At 39.8% G+C, this 14,912-nt stretch overlaps 1 protein-coding gene across 3 annotated transcripts in view; it reads left to right on the plus strand.

The window, feature by feature from the left end:
• PHTF2 (putative homeodomain transcription factor 2) overlaps positions 1–14,116 on the plus strand; it is a 163,434-nt gene extending 149,318 nt beyond the window's left edge. For all 3 annotated transcript variants that reach the window (XM_030557903.1, XM_030558087.1, XM_030557996.1), the window contains 3 exons: positions 4,285–4,380; positions 11,070–11,195; positions 11,985–14,116. In XM_030557903.1, coding sequence (XP_030413763.1) covers positions 4,285–4,380; positions 11,070–11,195; positions 11,985–12,005 — 243 coding nt within the window. In that variant the 3' untranslated portion in view covers positions 12,006–14,116. The remainder of the gene's footprint in view (positions 1–4,284; positions 4,381–11,069; positions 11,196–11,984) is intronic.
• Positions 14,117–14,912: the final 796 nt, after the last annotated feature.

A 14,912-nucleotide genomic window follows, 5' to 3' on the forward strand; every position in this document is an offset into this window, starting at 1 on the left:
ATCCAGCTCCCGGCACCGGGACTCTCGCAGCTGATCCAGACGCCAAGCTTTGAGGTTCTGGTTGACCTCCCGGCACCACTTCGGTCGTAGGTCCCAATCTCGTTCCCGGTACTGGTTTGGCTCCCGGTACCGATCACCGGGGCCTCATAAAGCAAAAACAACCAGAGAGGGTTTTTCAGCCCCTCCTTGGCCATCCCGGTGCCTATCCGTGTCGTCCCAGGCGGACAGTTCATATGCACAGGACCGGGTCTCCGATGTGCCAACTAGGATCTTCCAGGAGACCCAGGCCAAAAAGCAAGGCCCCCATCAGTGGTCATTCTGGATGCCTTGGGCATATCACCAGGCCCAAGATTTCCCTCCGGCCCCATCTCGCTCTGCTGCATCGGAGCACTGGGTGCCGGAGGCGACCATCAGCCGCCCCCTCCTTCCACTATGGAGGAAGTGCCAGCCCCCCCACTGGAGTCTGAGTTACCAAGGGAGTCAGAGAGCGTCCAGGACCACGAGGCCACACGGGACCCACTTTTCCCTGGCCTTTCATCTTCGCCCTCTCCTGATGAGGCGGTGGCAGGGACATCCTCCACGGGCCTTCCTCCAATTGACCTGAGGGCTCACCAGGACCTCCTGAGACATGTGACACTCAATATGAATCTCCAGGCAGAGGAGGTTCCGGAGATAGAAGATCTGGTGGTGGATATTCTGTCAGCTGACGCCCCCACAAGAGTGGCCTTACCATTTATCCAGACGATCCAGGCCTATACTGATACCATCTGGCAGTCTCCAGCCTCCATTCAACCCGCTGCCAGGGGAGTTGAGCACAAATACATGGTGCCCTCCAAGGGGTACAAGTACTTGTACGTCCATCCTCCTCCCTGCTCCCTTGTTGTACAATCTGTCAATGAGAGGGAACGCCATGACCAGCAAGCTCCAGTGCCAAAATCGAAGGAGGCTAGGCATATGGACTTACTGGGCCGTAAGGTGTACTCTGCAGGGGCCCTCCAACTCCAGGTGGCAAATCAGCAAGCCTTGCTTAACTGCTGCAACTACAACACCTGGGCTGCAGTGGGCAAGTTTACGGAGCTAGTCCCTCAAGACTGCCATCAGGAATTTGCAGCCCTCTTGGAGGAGGGGGAAAAGGTGGCAAGAACTTCCCTCCAGGCCTCGTTGGATGCAGCTGACTCTGCAGCCAGGACTCTGGCCTCGGGAGTCACCATGAGGCGTATTTCATGGCTTCAAGGGTCAGGCCTCCCGCCAGAACTTCAGCATACGATGCAGGACCTGCCTTTGATGATCGAGGCCTGTCTTCTGAAAAGACGGACCCTAGGCTACAAAGCCTGAAGGACAACAGGGTCACCATGCGCGCTCTCGGCATGCACACGCCGGTGACTCAGCGCAGGCCTTTCCGTCCCCATCCTCATCGCCCGTACCCTCCGCCTAGACAAAGGCAGGACTTTGGTAGAAGGCGGGGTAGGGCTGACCGTAGACGACAGTCAGGGTCTCAAGGTGGCCAAAATCAAGGTCCCTCTAAACCACCTACAGGGCCAAAACCTAACTTTTGAAGTTATGCCCGAGGACGGCGTACCAGTTATGTTCCAGGATCCTTTCCCTCCTTTTTCCAACTGCCTCTCCTTTCTCCTCCCTGCGTGGTCCCTCCTAACTTCAGACCATTCGGTCCTACACACGGTGGAACTCGGGTACCACCTCCAGTTTATTTCGCTCCGCCCCTTCCATCCCCCATCCTTGTTCCTCTTCAGGGACCCCTCTCACGAGCAACTCCTCTCACAAGAGGTGCAGTCACTCCTTGCCATGGGAGCCATAGAGGAGGTACCAAATGACGAAAGGGGTGAGGGGTTTTACTCCCGCTATTTCCTAATCCCCAAGGCGATGGGAAGTCTCAGACCTATCCTAGACCTGCGAGAGCTCAACAAGTTCATGATAAAGTTAAAGTTCCGCATGGTATCCCTGGGAACCATCATCCCGTCCTTGGATCCCGGAGAATGGTATGCTGCCCTTGACATGAAGGGCGCGTATTTTCACATCGCCATTTATCCTCCTCACAGGCAGTACCTCCGGTTTGTAGCCAGCTGTCAGCATTTCCAGTTTATAGTTCTACCGTTTGGCCTGTCTGCAGCCCCAAGAGTATTCACAAAGTGCATGGCTGTAGTCGCTGCCGCCCTCCGCTGCCATCGGATACACGTTTTTCCGTATCTCACTCCGACCCCTCCGCCTAGGTAAGGCTTGGGAATCACCTAACTGGAATGGATATGAGCAATCACTCGAAGAAGAAAAGACGGTTACTCACCTTTGTAACTGTTCTTCGAGATGTGTTGCTCATATCCATTCCAAACCCGCCCTCCTTCCCCTCTGTCGGAGTAGCTGGGAAGAAGGAACTGAAGGGCCGTTGGGTCGGCAGGGGTATATATCCAGCGCCATAGCAGCACCACTCCAGGGGACGCCCAGCCGACCCACCGAGTGTTTCTAGGGTAAAAATCTTCCGACGAGCCTGCACGCGGCGCGCGCACACCTAATTGGAATGGATATGAACAACACATCTTGAAGAACAACAGTTACAAAGGTGAGTAACGGTCTTTTTTCTATCGGTTGATACAACAAACTGTGATACTGACTCCTTCACAAACACACATTTGGAGAAATTTGGACCTTCATTTTTAAATGCTTCATGAATAAGATGGAACTTAAGTTTGCCTTCCATAAACTAAGTTGCCTACTGCTTCCTCCTATTCTGGGTTTAGCAAATGGACTTTGTTTCTGGTATCAGTCATGCTGGAGAAAGAGAGATTCCATAGCTTCTTTTTTCAGTTAGGTCAGGTCAGATTGTCATTGACACTTTGAAATTAGTATTATCAGCTTGTAATCTGTCAAGTCCTTCTGAAACCACCTTCAATTGCTTTTATAAGTAAAGTGTCTCTGTCTAGTGCCTTGATGTATAAAATGTGTGCTGTGTTTTGATCAAAGTCCTCTTTGTGTTCAGGGCATACTTTAACATTCTTATGCAAATACAGAGACTCTGTGTCTCTGAGAGTTCCACAGACTATCATTGAAAAACTTGGGAATCAGCCCTTCCTTTTTTTTTTTTTTTTGGGGGGGGGGGGGCGGGAGGGGAACTAGCCATGAGGTTGGTTATTGCCAAAGGATCTTTGTCCCCACAGTGTCATTTAGTTATTTCTTTCTCAATATGATTTAGTATGCTAAATACAGTTAGCTCACTTTATTCCTGTTTTAGAGATGGTTTTAGTTTCCGCACTATTCCCACTTTAAGTATAGGGAATATTGCTTGAATCAGTCTTAAGTCTAAAACCAGAATGCACATTTTAAGTGGGCTGACTGTACATGAGAAGTTTAACATGATTGTACCTGAAAAGTTCTCTCCTCTTTTTTTGTTTTATTTTCATATTGTGGGAAAATGGTAAAATCAGTAGCATTGAGTAGGAATGCATTTTTTTCCTGTATAGATGCTAGGAGCCATTATTGGGTCATTCCTCATGTTTGAGCCTCAGCTTATGTTAATGCCAATTTAGATTATTTTGGTTCTTTATTTTTTCCTCTGCTACTTGGTATCTGTGAGTTTGTCTGTCTGGAGTCTATCTTAAAATTGCTCATTTTATTCTACACTGAAGCTGATTTTTTTTTAAGTATAAGAAGTTACTAAGTTAAAAAAAATTATTTTCGTTTGTTTTTATTAATTATCAAGTGATCTTTGCCACATTTTGGGTGTTGAAGACAAACAGAAGCTGCTTATGTTCCAAAGTTTGTGGAAAGCCTGGAACAGGGAGTTAAATTATAATTTTTAGCTACACTTTCAGGGCAGTGTTGTTATCAAAAATGTCTTGCAAGGTCATTGAACTTGTCAATGTTCTATTTTTCTGCTTCAATAAGGAGTTTCATTCATTGGCATATTTGATAATCACCTGGAGAATTTTCTCAGAGTATTAAGACTCCAGAGACAACAGAGAATCTTGTATCCTTTAAGCAACTTTTATAGCTCTTTCCAATCAGATTTGTGGATGTGTCAAATTACAGTTTCAGTTATTGTCTTAATGAGAAGTACCAAAATAATTGTGACTATCATAAAATGTGTTTTTATTATAGTATTAATCATACTAACATTTGTTCTTAAAAACAACCAAAAAAAACCCTTTGGATTTCCACAATAGTGATGTATTTATTATATTATTACTGACTAATCACTTATCCCGTTAACAATTGTTTTTGAATGGATTCTTGCTAACTCAGTTGAGGTGTTAAATCAATATTTTATTTGAATAGATAAATCTGTATTTGAAAATGGAGAAGAAGCCTAATAAGAAAGAGGAACTGACACTAGTAAACAATGTTTTAAAACTTGCTACTAAGCTCCTGAAGGTAAGAATGAAAATGGAATACAACAATATTAGACGTGATCAAGAAAGAGAACATCTCGCTTAATAAATCACCTTTCTAGCATTTCTGTAGTATGCACTATATACCCTTCCCCTTTAAACCCACTTTCCCTAATAGTCACCAGGACACTTTCTCTCATATGCTTCAATCTCTTGTGTTCTGTCATCGCTGTGGATTGCAAATAGAAATTTATTTAAATCGTTGTTTCACTTTGTAACCAACAGTACATGGAGAGTATAGTGAGGGGAGCTTTTGGGATAGGCAATACGCTGGACCAAAGAAGGAGTCTATAAACTTGCTTTGGTTTTGATCTCTGCTCTATATAAGGTGCTACGTGGTCGATTCTTGTAACATTAATACTCTTCTGTAAAGCTAATCCTCCTAAATGCTGCAACAGTTGTGGGTTATTTATTGTTTAAAATTAGAATCAACTTATTTTTACATATTTAAGAATCCTGTCATAGAAGTGAGAGAAGTGGGTTAAAAAAAAAGGGGGGGGGGTGTAGTCATGTTCATTTCTGTGCCAGTTGCAGAGTGTTTCATCCAGTCTAAATTTAAAATTATCTAGTTGTAAATGATACTTAAGTAAATGAAACTATGCCTGTGCATAAAATTACTCACATTTTTACAGGTGAACTCGTAGTATAGGTATAGAATAGATCATCACGGGGAGTGTTTTGGAAATATTATACTTCCTTTTGTCAACTGATCGACGGATTATGATTGAATAGATGGAAGTGCTCACATGTCTGATTGTGGCTTAGGAAGTCATTCACTAGAACCTTCTATAGAAGCCCTTGTATTCTAATGCACTTTGCTCATTATTCTAATGGACTTGTTCTCTGCAAATATGGAGACAGCTACTGGAGTAACTCTTCCGACTTGCTTCTGGAGGAAGGATTATGCAATTTTTTTCTTTTCCAATGAGAGCTTGGAAGTGCTGGTGTATCAGACTGGTTTTGACAACTCAGCAGTGATTTGAACCTCTACAGCTGTAACTGTGCAGCACAGCCTGGCAGTATTCGATCTGTCAGATACCAAATCTAGATCCATATACTATTCAGTGTCAAGAAACGGTTTTGAGAGGTATTGGTCACTACAGTGAAGACCACCACTGAACATACTACCGTGAGTGTGATTAAGAAGTTTCTACCTATGTGAGAGAGAGAACTGATTCTACCTGTATTTCCTATTTTAAAATAAGTAATCTCTGTCATACCAATAAAATCTTTCAAGCCCAAGCCCGAAGAAAGTTTTTAAGATTACTCACTCTGGAGAAGGAAAAAAACCAAAACCCTCTTGCTTTCACTCTCCTAAGTATAGCTTGGAAAGAGGTTACAGATATGCCTTTCATTCCACTGGAGCTAAGGACTAGTTCAATATCTCCAGTGAAAGAGCCAGAAGAAAGCCTTATTGTAACCTGATGGCAATGCTAGCATGGGCCAACCTTTTTCTGCCTAGAGACAGAGAGAAGTGTTTCCGAATCTTATCTGGGTTTGACCAATGGCAAATGAGTCTTGTAGGTAATTAGACCAGGTTTTCATCAGTGTCACACCGTACCATATAATTTGGATTTGGTCTGTGCATCTGGCAAAAACAAGGACACAAATTGCATCTTGTTGTGCACTGGGGTAATTGTTCATATCTTAATGGCAGGCTGGAACATAGGTGTTTTACAGTATACTTGTTATCTGAGAAGGATGGGATTTTTGTCACAGTTTGGATCTCTTCTGCCCATATCTCCTTTTCCAGAAATCAGGATGGAAATCCTAGTTTTCCTCATCCAAAAGATCATCTCCCAGGACTTTGTGTTCAATTGCACTGAGGCATATCTGTATGTGCACATTCACCTGGTTAAATACTGGTTAGGATACTGTTGTTGTGAACAGGAACTCCTAGTATGTGGCCATTCCTTTTATTTTATTATTAGCCCCTGAGAGATTTTTTCCAGCTGGTAACTGTGGTTGTGGCCCCAAGGAAGGGAAGTATCCTTGATCACCTGGATCGATCGGTCCTTCAGCCCTCATATAGATTGCACCGATCACAACACGTCTTCCATTCTTCTTGTATCCTGGCCTCCTTCTCCACTGCGGCCATGTCTTTTCACTATAAAATCTTCCCATCTCTTTGGAGGTCGGCTGAGTGGTTGTTTCAGTTCCCATGGATACCACTTGGCAACAGCTGCAGTCCATCGATTGTCGGTGAGCCTCGCTATATGCTCGGCCTGTTGCATTTTACTGTGCCTGCTCTCATCAACGACATCCTGCACTCCACTCTGCTGTCTGATCACTTCATTGGGGACTCGGTCGCAGATTGAAATTCTTCTTTCCATTGCCCTCTCCATGACAGACAGTTGCTGCTCCTCTGTCTTCATCAGTGCCCATGTTTCGCTGCCATACAGCATTACTGGCAGTGTTGTTGAGGAGAAGAGGCTGGCGCGTGTTACCTTGTTGATTTATGATGTCTTGGAGGACATTTTTGATAAAATTGAATGTGCACCAACCTGCTTTCTCTCCCCTGCACTCCCTCTCCCAAGCAGGGAAGTATCCATATTTTTATTTCTTGGGTGATGATCTGACCAAAACTACTTTACATTATTCTAACCTGCCCAGATTTACCTCTATGGAGTGTCTTCATTCTCCAAACTCACAGATCCATAATCCATTATAATCCATAATCCATAAACTCTTTTCTTAAAATGCGACAGAGTCCTGTGGCACCTTTATAGACTAACAGAAGTATTGGAGCATAAGCTTTCGTGGGTGAATACAGATCCAGACTAACACGGCTACCCCTCTCATACTCTCTTTTCTTAGTTCAGCATCTGATACAGCTACAGGATCAGATTCTTGACTCAGCAGTTGGACAAAGTCTCTTAAATCCAATACATGCTACAGGCCTACATTCCAAGTCCACAGATCACCAACTGTTTCTAATGTTCTAAACAGGCACACAAGGTGGGTGAAGTGATATCTTTCATTGGACCAACTTCTGTTCGTGAGAGAGACATGCTTTTGAGCTTACACAGAGCTCTTCTTAAGGTCTAAACATAGACAGTGAGCTGTTCTCTACAGACTGGAGGCTGATCTACAGAACAAAGTTAGCTTGGCTTAACTACGTCACTCAGAGCTGTGTATACACCACTAGGGTGAGAGAAGAACTCTTTAGTAGACCTAGCTACTGCCTCTTGGAGAGGTGGATTTACTGCAGAGACAGACAAACCCTTTCCGTCACTGTAGTAGGTGTCTACACTTCAGCACTGCAGATGTGCTGCAATAGTGTTTCTATGTAGACATACCTATAAATTCCTGGACCTTCCTCTTATTAGTTTGAGATCACAAGAAACAGTCCCTGACCACACTGCCCACTAAAGTCCAGAGATCTTTGGGCTTGCAACTATTGTGAAAAAACAGATGTCAAGAAAACTGACAGATCTTCTACCCCCTCAATTGCAGCAGATTCCAGCCTGGATGGATGGAACGTTCACGTGGGCTCAATGTCCTTTCAGAGCCTAAAGAGTGTTGAGCTTTTGTCAGTTTCTCTTAAATTCAAGAAGGGACAATTAGATCCTCTAGTTTGATTGCCTGTATATACCAGACCATTACATTTCATTCAGTTACTCCTGTGTGTTTAACCAAAACATACCTTTCAAAAAGGCATTCAGTCTTAATTTGAAGAAAACGAGATGGAGAATCTAGTACTTCCCTTGGTAGTTTGTTCCAGTGGTTAATAACCCTCTCATTAAAAAATCTCCACAAGTGAACCTCCTTGCCTACCTGCTCAATAAGCAGTTATTCCACCCAGATTGATCCCCAGGTGTGGAGAATGGACATATTTTCATTCAACATCTCTGATCTCTGAATGACACTTTCCTTGCCTTAACTCCCCTGCTCCTCCTCTTGAGTAGTTAGAAAAATCCAGAGTGAAGATAATTTTATTGTCCTCTTGTGGCCCCCAGAAAGCCTTGTTTCTCTTTCTTTCAGATGAGTCTCTGAGCTATGGCTTCCCCATCTCTCTCAAGTACTCGTACATTAGGGATCAGTGCTTCATCAGAACCAGTCTCATACATTTAACAGCTTTGAGGTTGTCTGGTTGATACTCCAGTCTTTTCCCCTTGAGCAATAAAGATTCTTGTTCCTTCCAGAAAGCCCTCAATTGTTCTAGGCTTACCAACATAGTTGGGAGTCATCTTTCATCCTCATCAGGCCTCCACTGCATTTTTGCTAGAGTTTCTCCTAAAGGGAAAAGGAACTTCACTAGTGGGTCATCATTTGACTTGACTGTACATCATTAGCATTTAACTGGCAGTTCATCCTTACGTTTCACATTTCCTTAAGGCAGTCAAATATCTCAGACCCAGAAGATAAGTGGAGTTTTAATTTGGTACTTTATGCTTTCATTGAAGGTCTCCTATGAACCACTTGGTAAAGCTTCACTGCATTTAAACCAAGTTATTCATTTTTTTCTTCCTTTCATCATAAACCACTTCACTTGAACAAAATAGTTCTCCTAACATAGTCAGAGCTCTCAAATTCTCCTTTAGTCAAAACAGCTAATCCAAAAGTCTGGTAACTATGCTTACTACATAAAGGGCCAAAAATCTCTAAAGCTACAATCTTTAGATGTGCCAACATGGCTATCAAAGAGTTCTGCAATACTAAGTTTAAAAAATGCATCCTTCTGAAATTGCCTCCATTCATTCACCAAGCATTATAAAGCTGATGTGGAAGTGTCCTTAGGCACCTTTTGGGTGCAGAATATTTCTGGCTGAACTTTGTTAAATGACAGAATCTAAAAACAAAATTCAGAATATCAGTTATTAAATAGTTGCCTATTGTTTTGAGGTTTTTTTCCCCCCATCTTCCTTCTCTCTGACTTTACTGTTTGCTATTTCCCCAGTAGTTGTACCCAGATTTGTGGGGAGGCCACTCGAAGAGAACAGACCAATTTAGTCTCATGTGTTAATTGGTTTTCTTACCGAGTGACCCTCTGCCGGTGTGGAACAACCTGCCCTCTTTGTGGTTCTCCTAGATTCCTTGTCTATGTTTTCTAGCATTGGAGGCATTCTCTAGGTGTTTGGGTACCTAGAGAAATAAATTAGCATATCCCTGCCTCCAGGAGCAAATGGGCAGATCTTCCACAGTAACTAGTCAGAGAATATTAATTAACAGGTGAGACACCATGTGGTCTAATCTCTTAGATATTTCCCTTATATACAATAGTATAGTAGAAACTTTAATCTGCACTCACTTTAGTACTTATTGCATATTACTGAATTGTGCAGTTTAGCAAGTTTGTGGAAAAATGTGATCAGAAATAAATATGAGCATGCAGGAGACAAATAACTTTATTTTTATGAGTTTCCGAACCTCACACACCATGAAAGTTGGCTGCGTATGCCTTTGTATGAATTGCATAGTGGGGAACAGTAATTTTTCATTTCTCCCACCCTTCGCCTCTCTATTTAGATTTTAACCCATCGTGGCTCTTATTGTTTGCACCCTTCCAATATGTATGTATAGCACCTACTAGAATGGGGCCACAGTCTTAGTTTTACCTCTAGGAACTACTTTAATACAAGTAATAAATAACAAATGAGCCATAAGAATTAACAACATAGGATGCCATTTGTAAAACTTGATTTTATAATTATCAACGGGTATTTTGGACATGTGTAAACAACTGTTTGTTACAGAAAGTTATGAGTCAAAGATAAAACAATAATGAAGTAATTATTAAATATTTTAATAACTTTGGCACTATGCAAAGTGTCAGATAACACCATTTCACATAAAACCATTGTTCAGTAGTGAACAGGGTAATCACTGCATCATTATGAATATTTCCTATGCATTTGTTTGTGTTGTCTTGATTTTTTAAGTGATTTTTTAAATTTTTAGTTTCTTTTCATACTAAGAAAATAAGTGTTTTCACCTGAAGACATGCCCTTTGCGTAACAAACTGAATTAATGTCTTTGTAGTACTAATTTCTGTCCTATACTACAGAAAAAACCCATGAGAACTGTAATATTAACCCTTTGGCACAATAAATAGCTCTTCTTCTGCTAAGAGCTAATGTGTTACGTATTATTACTTAGGATCAGTATATTTTAACTCTTGTCATGAAAAGCTGTAGATTTTCTTTTTGTTTTTGCAGCAGAAGTGAGGAGGCATCAGAGCATGAGTTGTTGGTTTTTTTTAAAACCCTCTGTGACATTATTTTACAGTACAGCAGCCAGTCTGAAGTGACTGAGCTCTTTAACTTTCCCTATTTTTCTGCTCAGCCCTTCAATTCTCATCCTTTTCACTGCACAGCACTCTTTCTTTTGGAAGTCTAGTTTTCCAAGTATTTGTTGACTCCAGAACTGGAACTTCAAGATGCTTCTCAAGCACATACACTGTGCCAACAACAAAATGGGCAGTTAAATCCACTGCTTGGCTGCCCTGGTGCAGTAATTGGAGTTGCAAGCAGTTTTTTTCCTTAAAATATTTTCTTATTTGTCAATACTGTGACCCCTTTACAGCCTCAAAGGCATTCAAAATTACATATCACAAATCTTGTTAATGTGTTTAATGTGATCGTTGAAGTATTAGTTCCATATTTCCTGACATTAAAATTGCTTTTGTATAATTTCTGTGTTTTAATTATGTAAATATATTTCCATTGTTAGGAATTGGACAGTCCCTTCAGGTTATATGGACTTACAATGAACCCACTGCTTTATAACATCACCCAAGTTGTCATCCTGTCTGCTGTTTCTGGTGTTATCAGTGACTTGCTTGGATTTAATCTAAAGGTGATCACTTCCAGTACTATGTATTGATCCAGAACACACACAATGTCACAATTGTATGTTTATAGTGGCCTCAGTAAAAATACATAGTAAATTTAAGAATATTTTTTGAAAATAATTTCATCAAATTTAATGTACATAAACAGAGGATATTCATTCTATTCTTAGAACACATCAACCACCAGAAAGCTTTTCACATGTATTTCTTCCAACCTTGGGCCTTCATTTAGCATATACACTTCTTTACAGGCTCAGTTAATTTATTTAACTAATCTTACAAGACCTACATCTAATTTAGGAAATTATCTCTGCCTCTTGACCATTATTTTTTACTGCTAGCTTTTTGCAGTTCTTGGAGTCCTACAGAAATTGCACATATTACCTCTTGCCCCACAATATGCATGATGTCACAACATGATGTAGGATCACCTTGTCATACTATGCATCATGTCACCCCAGGATGACTAGAGAATGAACTGATCATTTAACACTGAAATCTGAACAGCATGAGCTGTCATAATTTCCAGACTCAGGAGATAGGGGAATATCGGTTACAAAAGCTTACAGTAGTATCAGGCCTCTAGTCCTGATGCTCAGCCATTCATTTTTCTAAATAAATTTACAAAAATATCTGTGTTCTTTCACAGGTAAAGGATTGTAACAATGATTCTATACACTTTAGACACAGTGGTATGTTTTAAAATTTAAACACAGGAATGTACTGTAACTTTAATATTTAACTGAAAATTCATGCAAACGGTAAAATGTTCATTGCTGCTTTCACTTTTTTAGCTCTGGAAGATCAAATCGTGACAATACACAAAGAGAAGATGTAGCACAGTGTTCTGGCAAAATGCATTGATTGACTAAACTGCCTCAGAGCAGTAACTGAATCTGTGCTTTGGAAGCTATGGCCTCTTCAAGGATGTAGTTTGGAAAATTGAAGCGTTTACATCTGATTGTCTTGTGCAATCTTTATATTTATTTTATCATCTCACTGTTTTTTATGTTTTAGCTGACATTTGTATTTTATTTTCAAGTATTGGAATGCTTAGTTATTGAAAGGGTTAGAAAACTGATATCCAGATACTTGAGATCCTGGTATTTGTTCACACTAAATTACTGTATCGTTTTTGAAAGCTAAATACCAATGCTAAGCTTTTATACTTCATAATTTATGGGTAAAAACATATTTGTAGATTGATTGTTACAGTAGAAATTATACGTATTTACAAATAACTTAAAGTACTGATAATACAGTATGACAGATAGTGGAAATGTTTTATGTTAACGCTAGAAGCAAGCTGGTTTCTTACTTTTTTTGAGTGAGTCCAGGATCTAAACTGATTAAGCTGCAGTTTAAACACCCTTGGATATTAATAAGGTATTACATAACAGGTCAACAAGTACTCTTTAACACTTTTATTAGAGCAATAATTGTAAATGGTTAACATGCTGTAAGATATTTTGATAAAATTAACTATTGTATTTATTTGAAACACTGGGCTATTGCACAGGTTCGACTGTGCATGCTCAGTATGTGCACTTTTTATTGTTACTTTTAATTAGGACCTTTATATATAGTAAAGGAAATATATTATGGTGGACTGTGGAGTAATATATTATTTTTGCAACCTGAGTATTTGGACTTCACTTATGAGTGAAAAAGTTGTTAATGGAAGATGGTAAATTATATACACTCAAGAATAGGACAGATACTCTCCCATAGTACACTATAGTATATGCTGTTTATACCACACTTAACTTTAAGAACTGTTGTTTAAAAAAAGAAAAAAAAACATTTCTATATAATGTAAGTCTGATTTGTTTGCATGCCCACATCTCCTGCAATTATAAAAATGTAGCTTGCAAAATCTATCAACTAAAGCTAGTATGCAGTGTTGTTGTAGTTAAGGCAATTTTTAAAAAATGCTGCTAATGTTAGCATCACCAAACTCCCCCTCAGTGTTTTTATTTAGGTTGCCAAGTCTCCAGTCTAAACTCTGATGCTACTTAAGGAGCATAATTTTGATGTTAGATTTGTTTTGGGGTTTACGTTTTAGATTAGCTCAATTGTGACTCATTATTTCCTTAGAGTATCAGATAGTTTTTGAATATGGAAAAACTAGAAATTCATCCCTTCAGAGTTATTAGTTTGTGCTTAAACATATAACAACATCCCACTTACAAAACTGTGTTAGGAGGGCCAATATCATGTTTGAGTTATCCTTAAACATTTTACTTCTGGGGGAATATATTTATGATTAGAATTTGAAAAATCATCTTCTTCAGATTGGAAAAGAGCCTATTACATTTTCTACTATGTGATACATACATATATACACACTAAAAAAAAATCCATCATACATGACATATTACTAATCCTCTGTCATTAAATAGTTGAGGTAATGTATCTTAAACTTGTGTGGTATAAAAATATATATATATACAAAGCAACACAAACAAGCATTTTGTATTTTATTTGCCTACGTACTAATGTTTAATAATGACCAAAGTGCATTCTGGTTTTTGAAGAAATGTATTACTGGAGCTTTAAGAACATGTTGTTATTAGTTTCTCATGTGATAAATTTGGCTACATCTGATCTATTTCTTCTTCCTCTGTTATCTGATGTTGGGATTGTTTTTAGGAATTAAGTATATTTTATAAACAGGTTTTTTTTCCAAAATATGGTACAGACCGACACAGAACTTAATTTTGCACAGAGTATATTTTAGTGGGGGAGGGAGAGTACAGCAAGAATTGTGTAGGGCTAAAAGATGAGGCTGTTGGTTTTCACAGTCTGTCACTAATTTATTCCAGAATGGAAATATTTTTGAGAAACTTGTGTTGAATATACTGCTTTCAGTAAAAAAACAAAACACACACACACACACACACACACACACACACACACACACACACACACAAAAGTAACAGTTTGGGTTGAAGATAGAAATTAGTTTGTAACTACATATACCTCAGCAATTGGCAATATGCTGGATTGTTGCACTAACAGTGGGAGCATGGGGAGAATAAAATGAGGGTTTGTAAGAGAAAGTGAAGGGTATTTCACTGTAAATGCAGACACGTAAATTGCTGTCATGAGGTACAACAGTAATGCAAGAAAATGAATGAGAGAAATGTTCTACATCCGTTAATATGAAAAAGCCAGTACAAAAATAGAGGTAAGTAGAAATATGGCAGTTCTGGTGTGTTAACTGTTGTTTTTGCCACATGTTTTGTAACTGAAAGTGTGATGAGGCTTGGAATAAAGCATTCTGTGGCCAATGGTATAAAACTGTGCAGTGATCTGTGTGTCTCGTAACTGCACCATATTGCTATTGAATTTATTTGTTTCCTTTGACTTAAATCCAGTTTTGTGATGCTGCAAAGGGTCAGATAATGCTTATTCTGTTGCAGGGGTTGGCAACCTTTCAGAAGTGGTGTGCCGAGTCTTCATTTATTCACTCTAATTTAAGGTTTTGCATGCCGGTAATACATTTTAATGTTTTTAGAAGGTCTCTTTCTATAAGTCTATAATATAACTAAACTATTGTTGTATGCAAAGTAAATAAGATTTTTAAAATGTTTAAGAAACTTCATTTAAAATTATATTAAAATGCAGAGCCTCCCCGGGCAGTGTGAGTGTCACTGAAAATCAGCTCACATGTGCCATAGGTTGCCTATCCCTGTTCTATTGGAATTAGGAATGTCCTC

This window comes from Gopherus evgoodei, chromosome 1, assembly GCF_007399415.2.
Source record: "Gopherus evgoodei ecotype Sinaloan lineage chromosome 1, rGopEvg1_v1.p, whole genome shotgun sequence".
In the NCBI taxonomy this organism is placed as follows: Eukaryota; Metazoa; Chordata; order Testudines; family Testudinidae; genus Gopherus; species Gopherus evgoodei.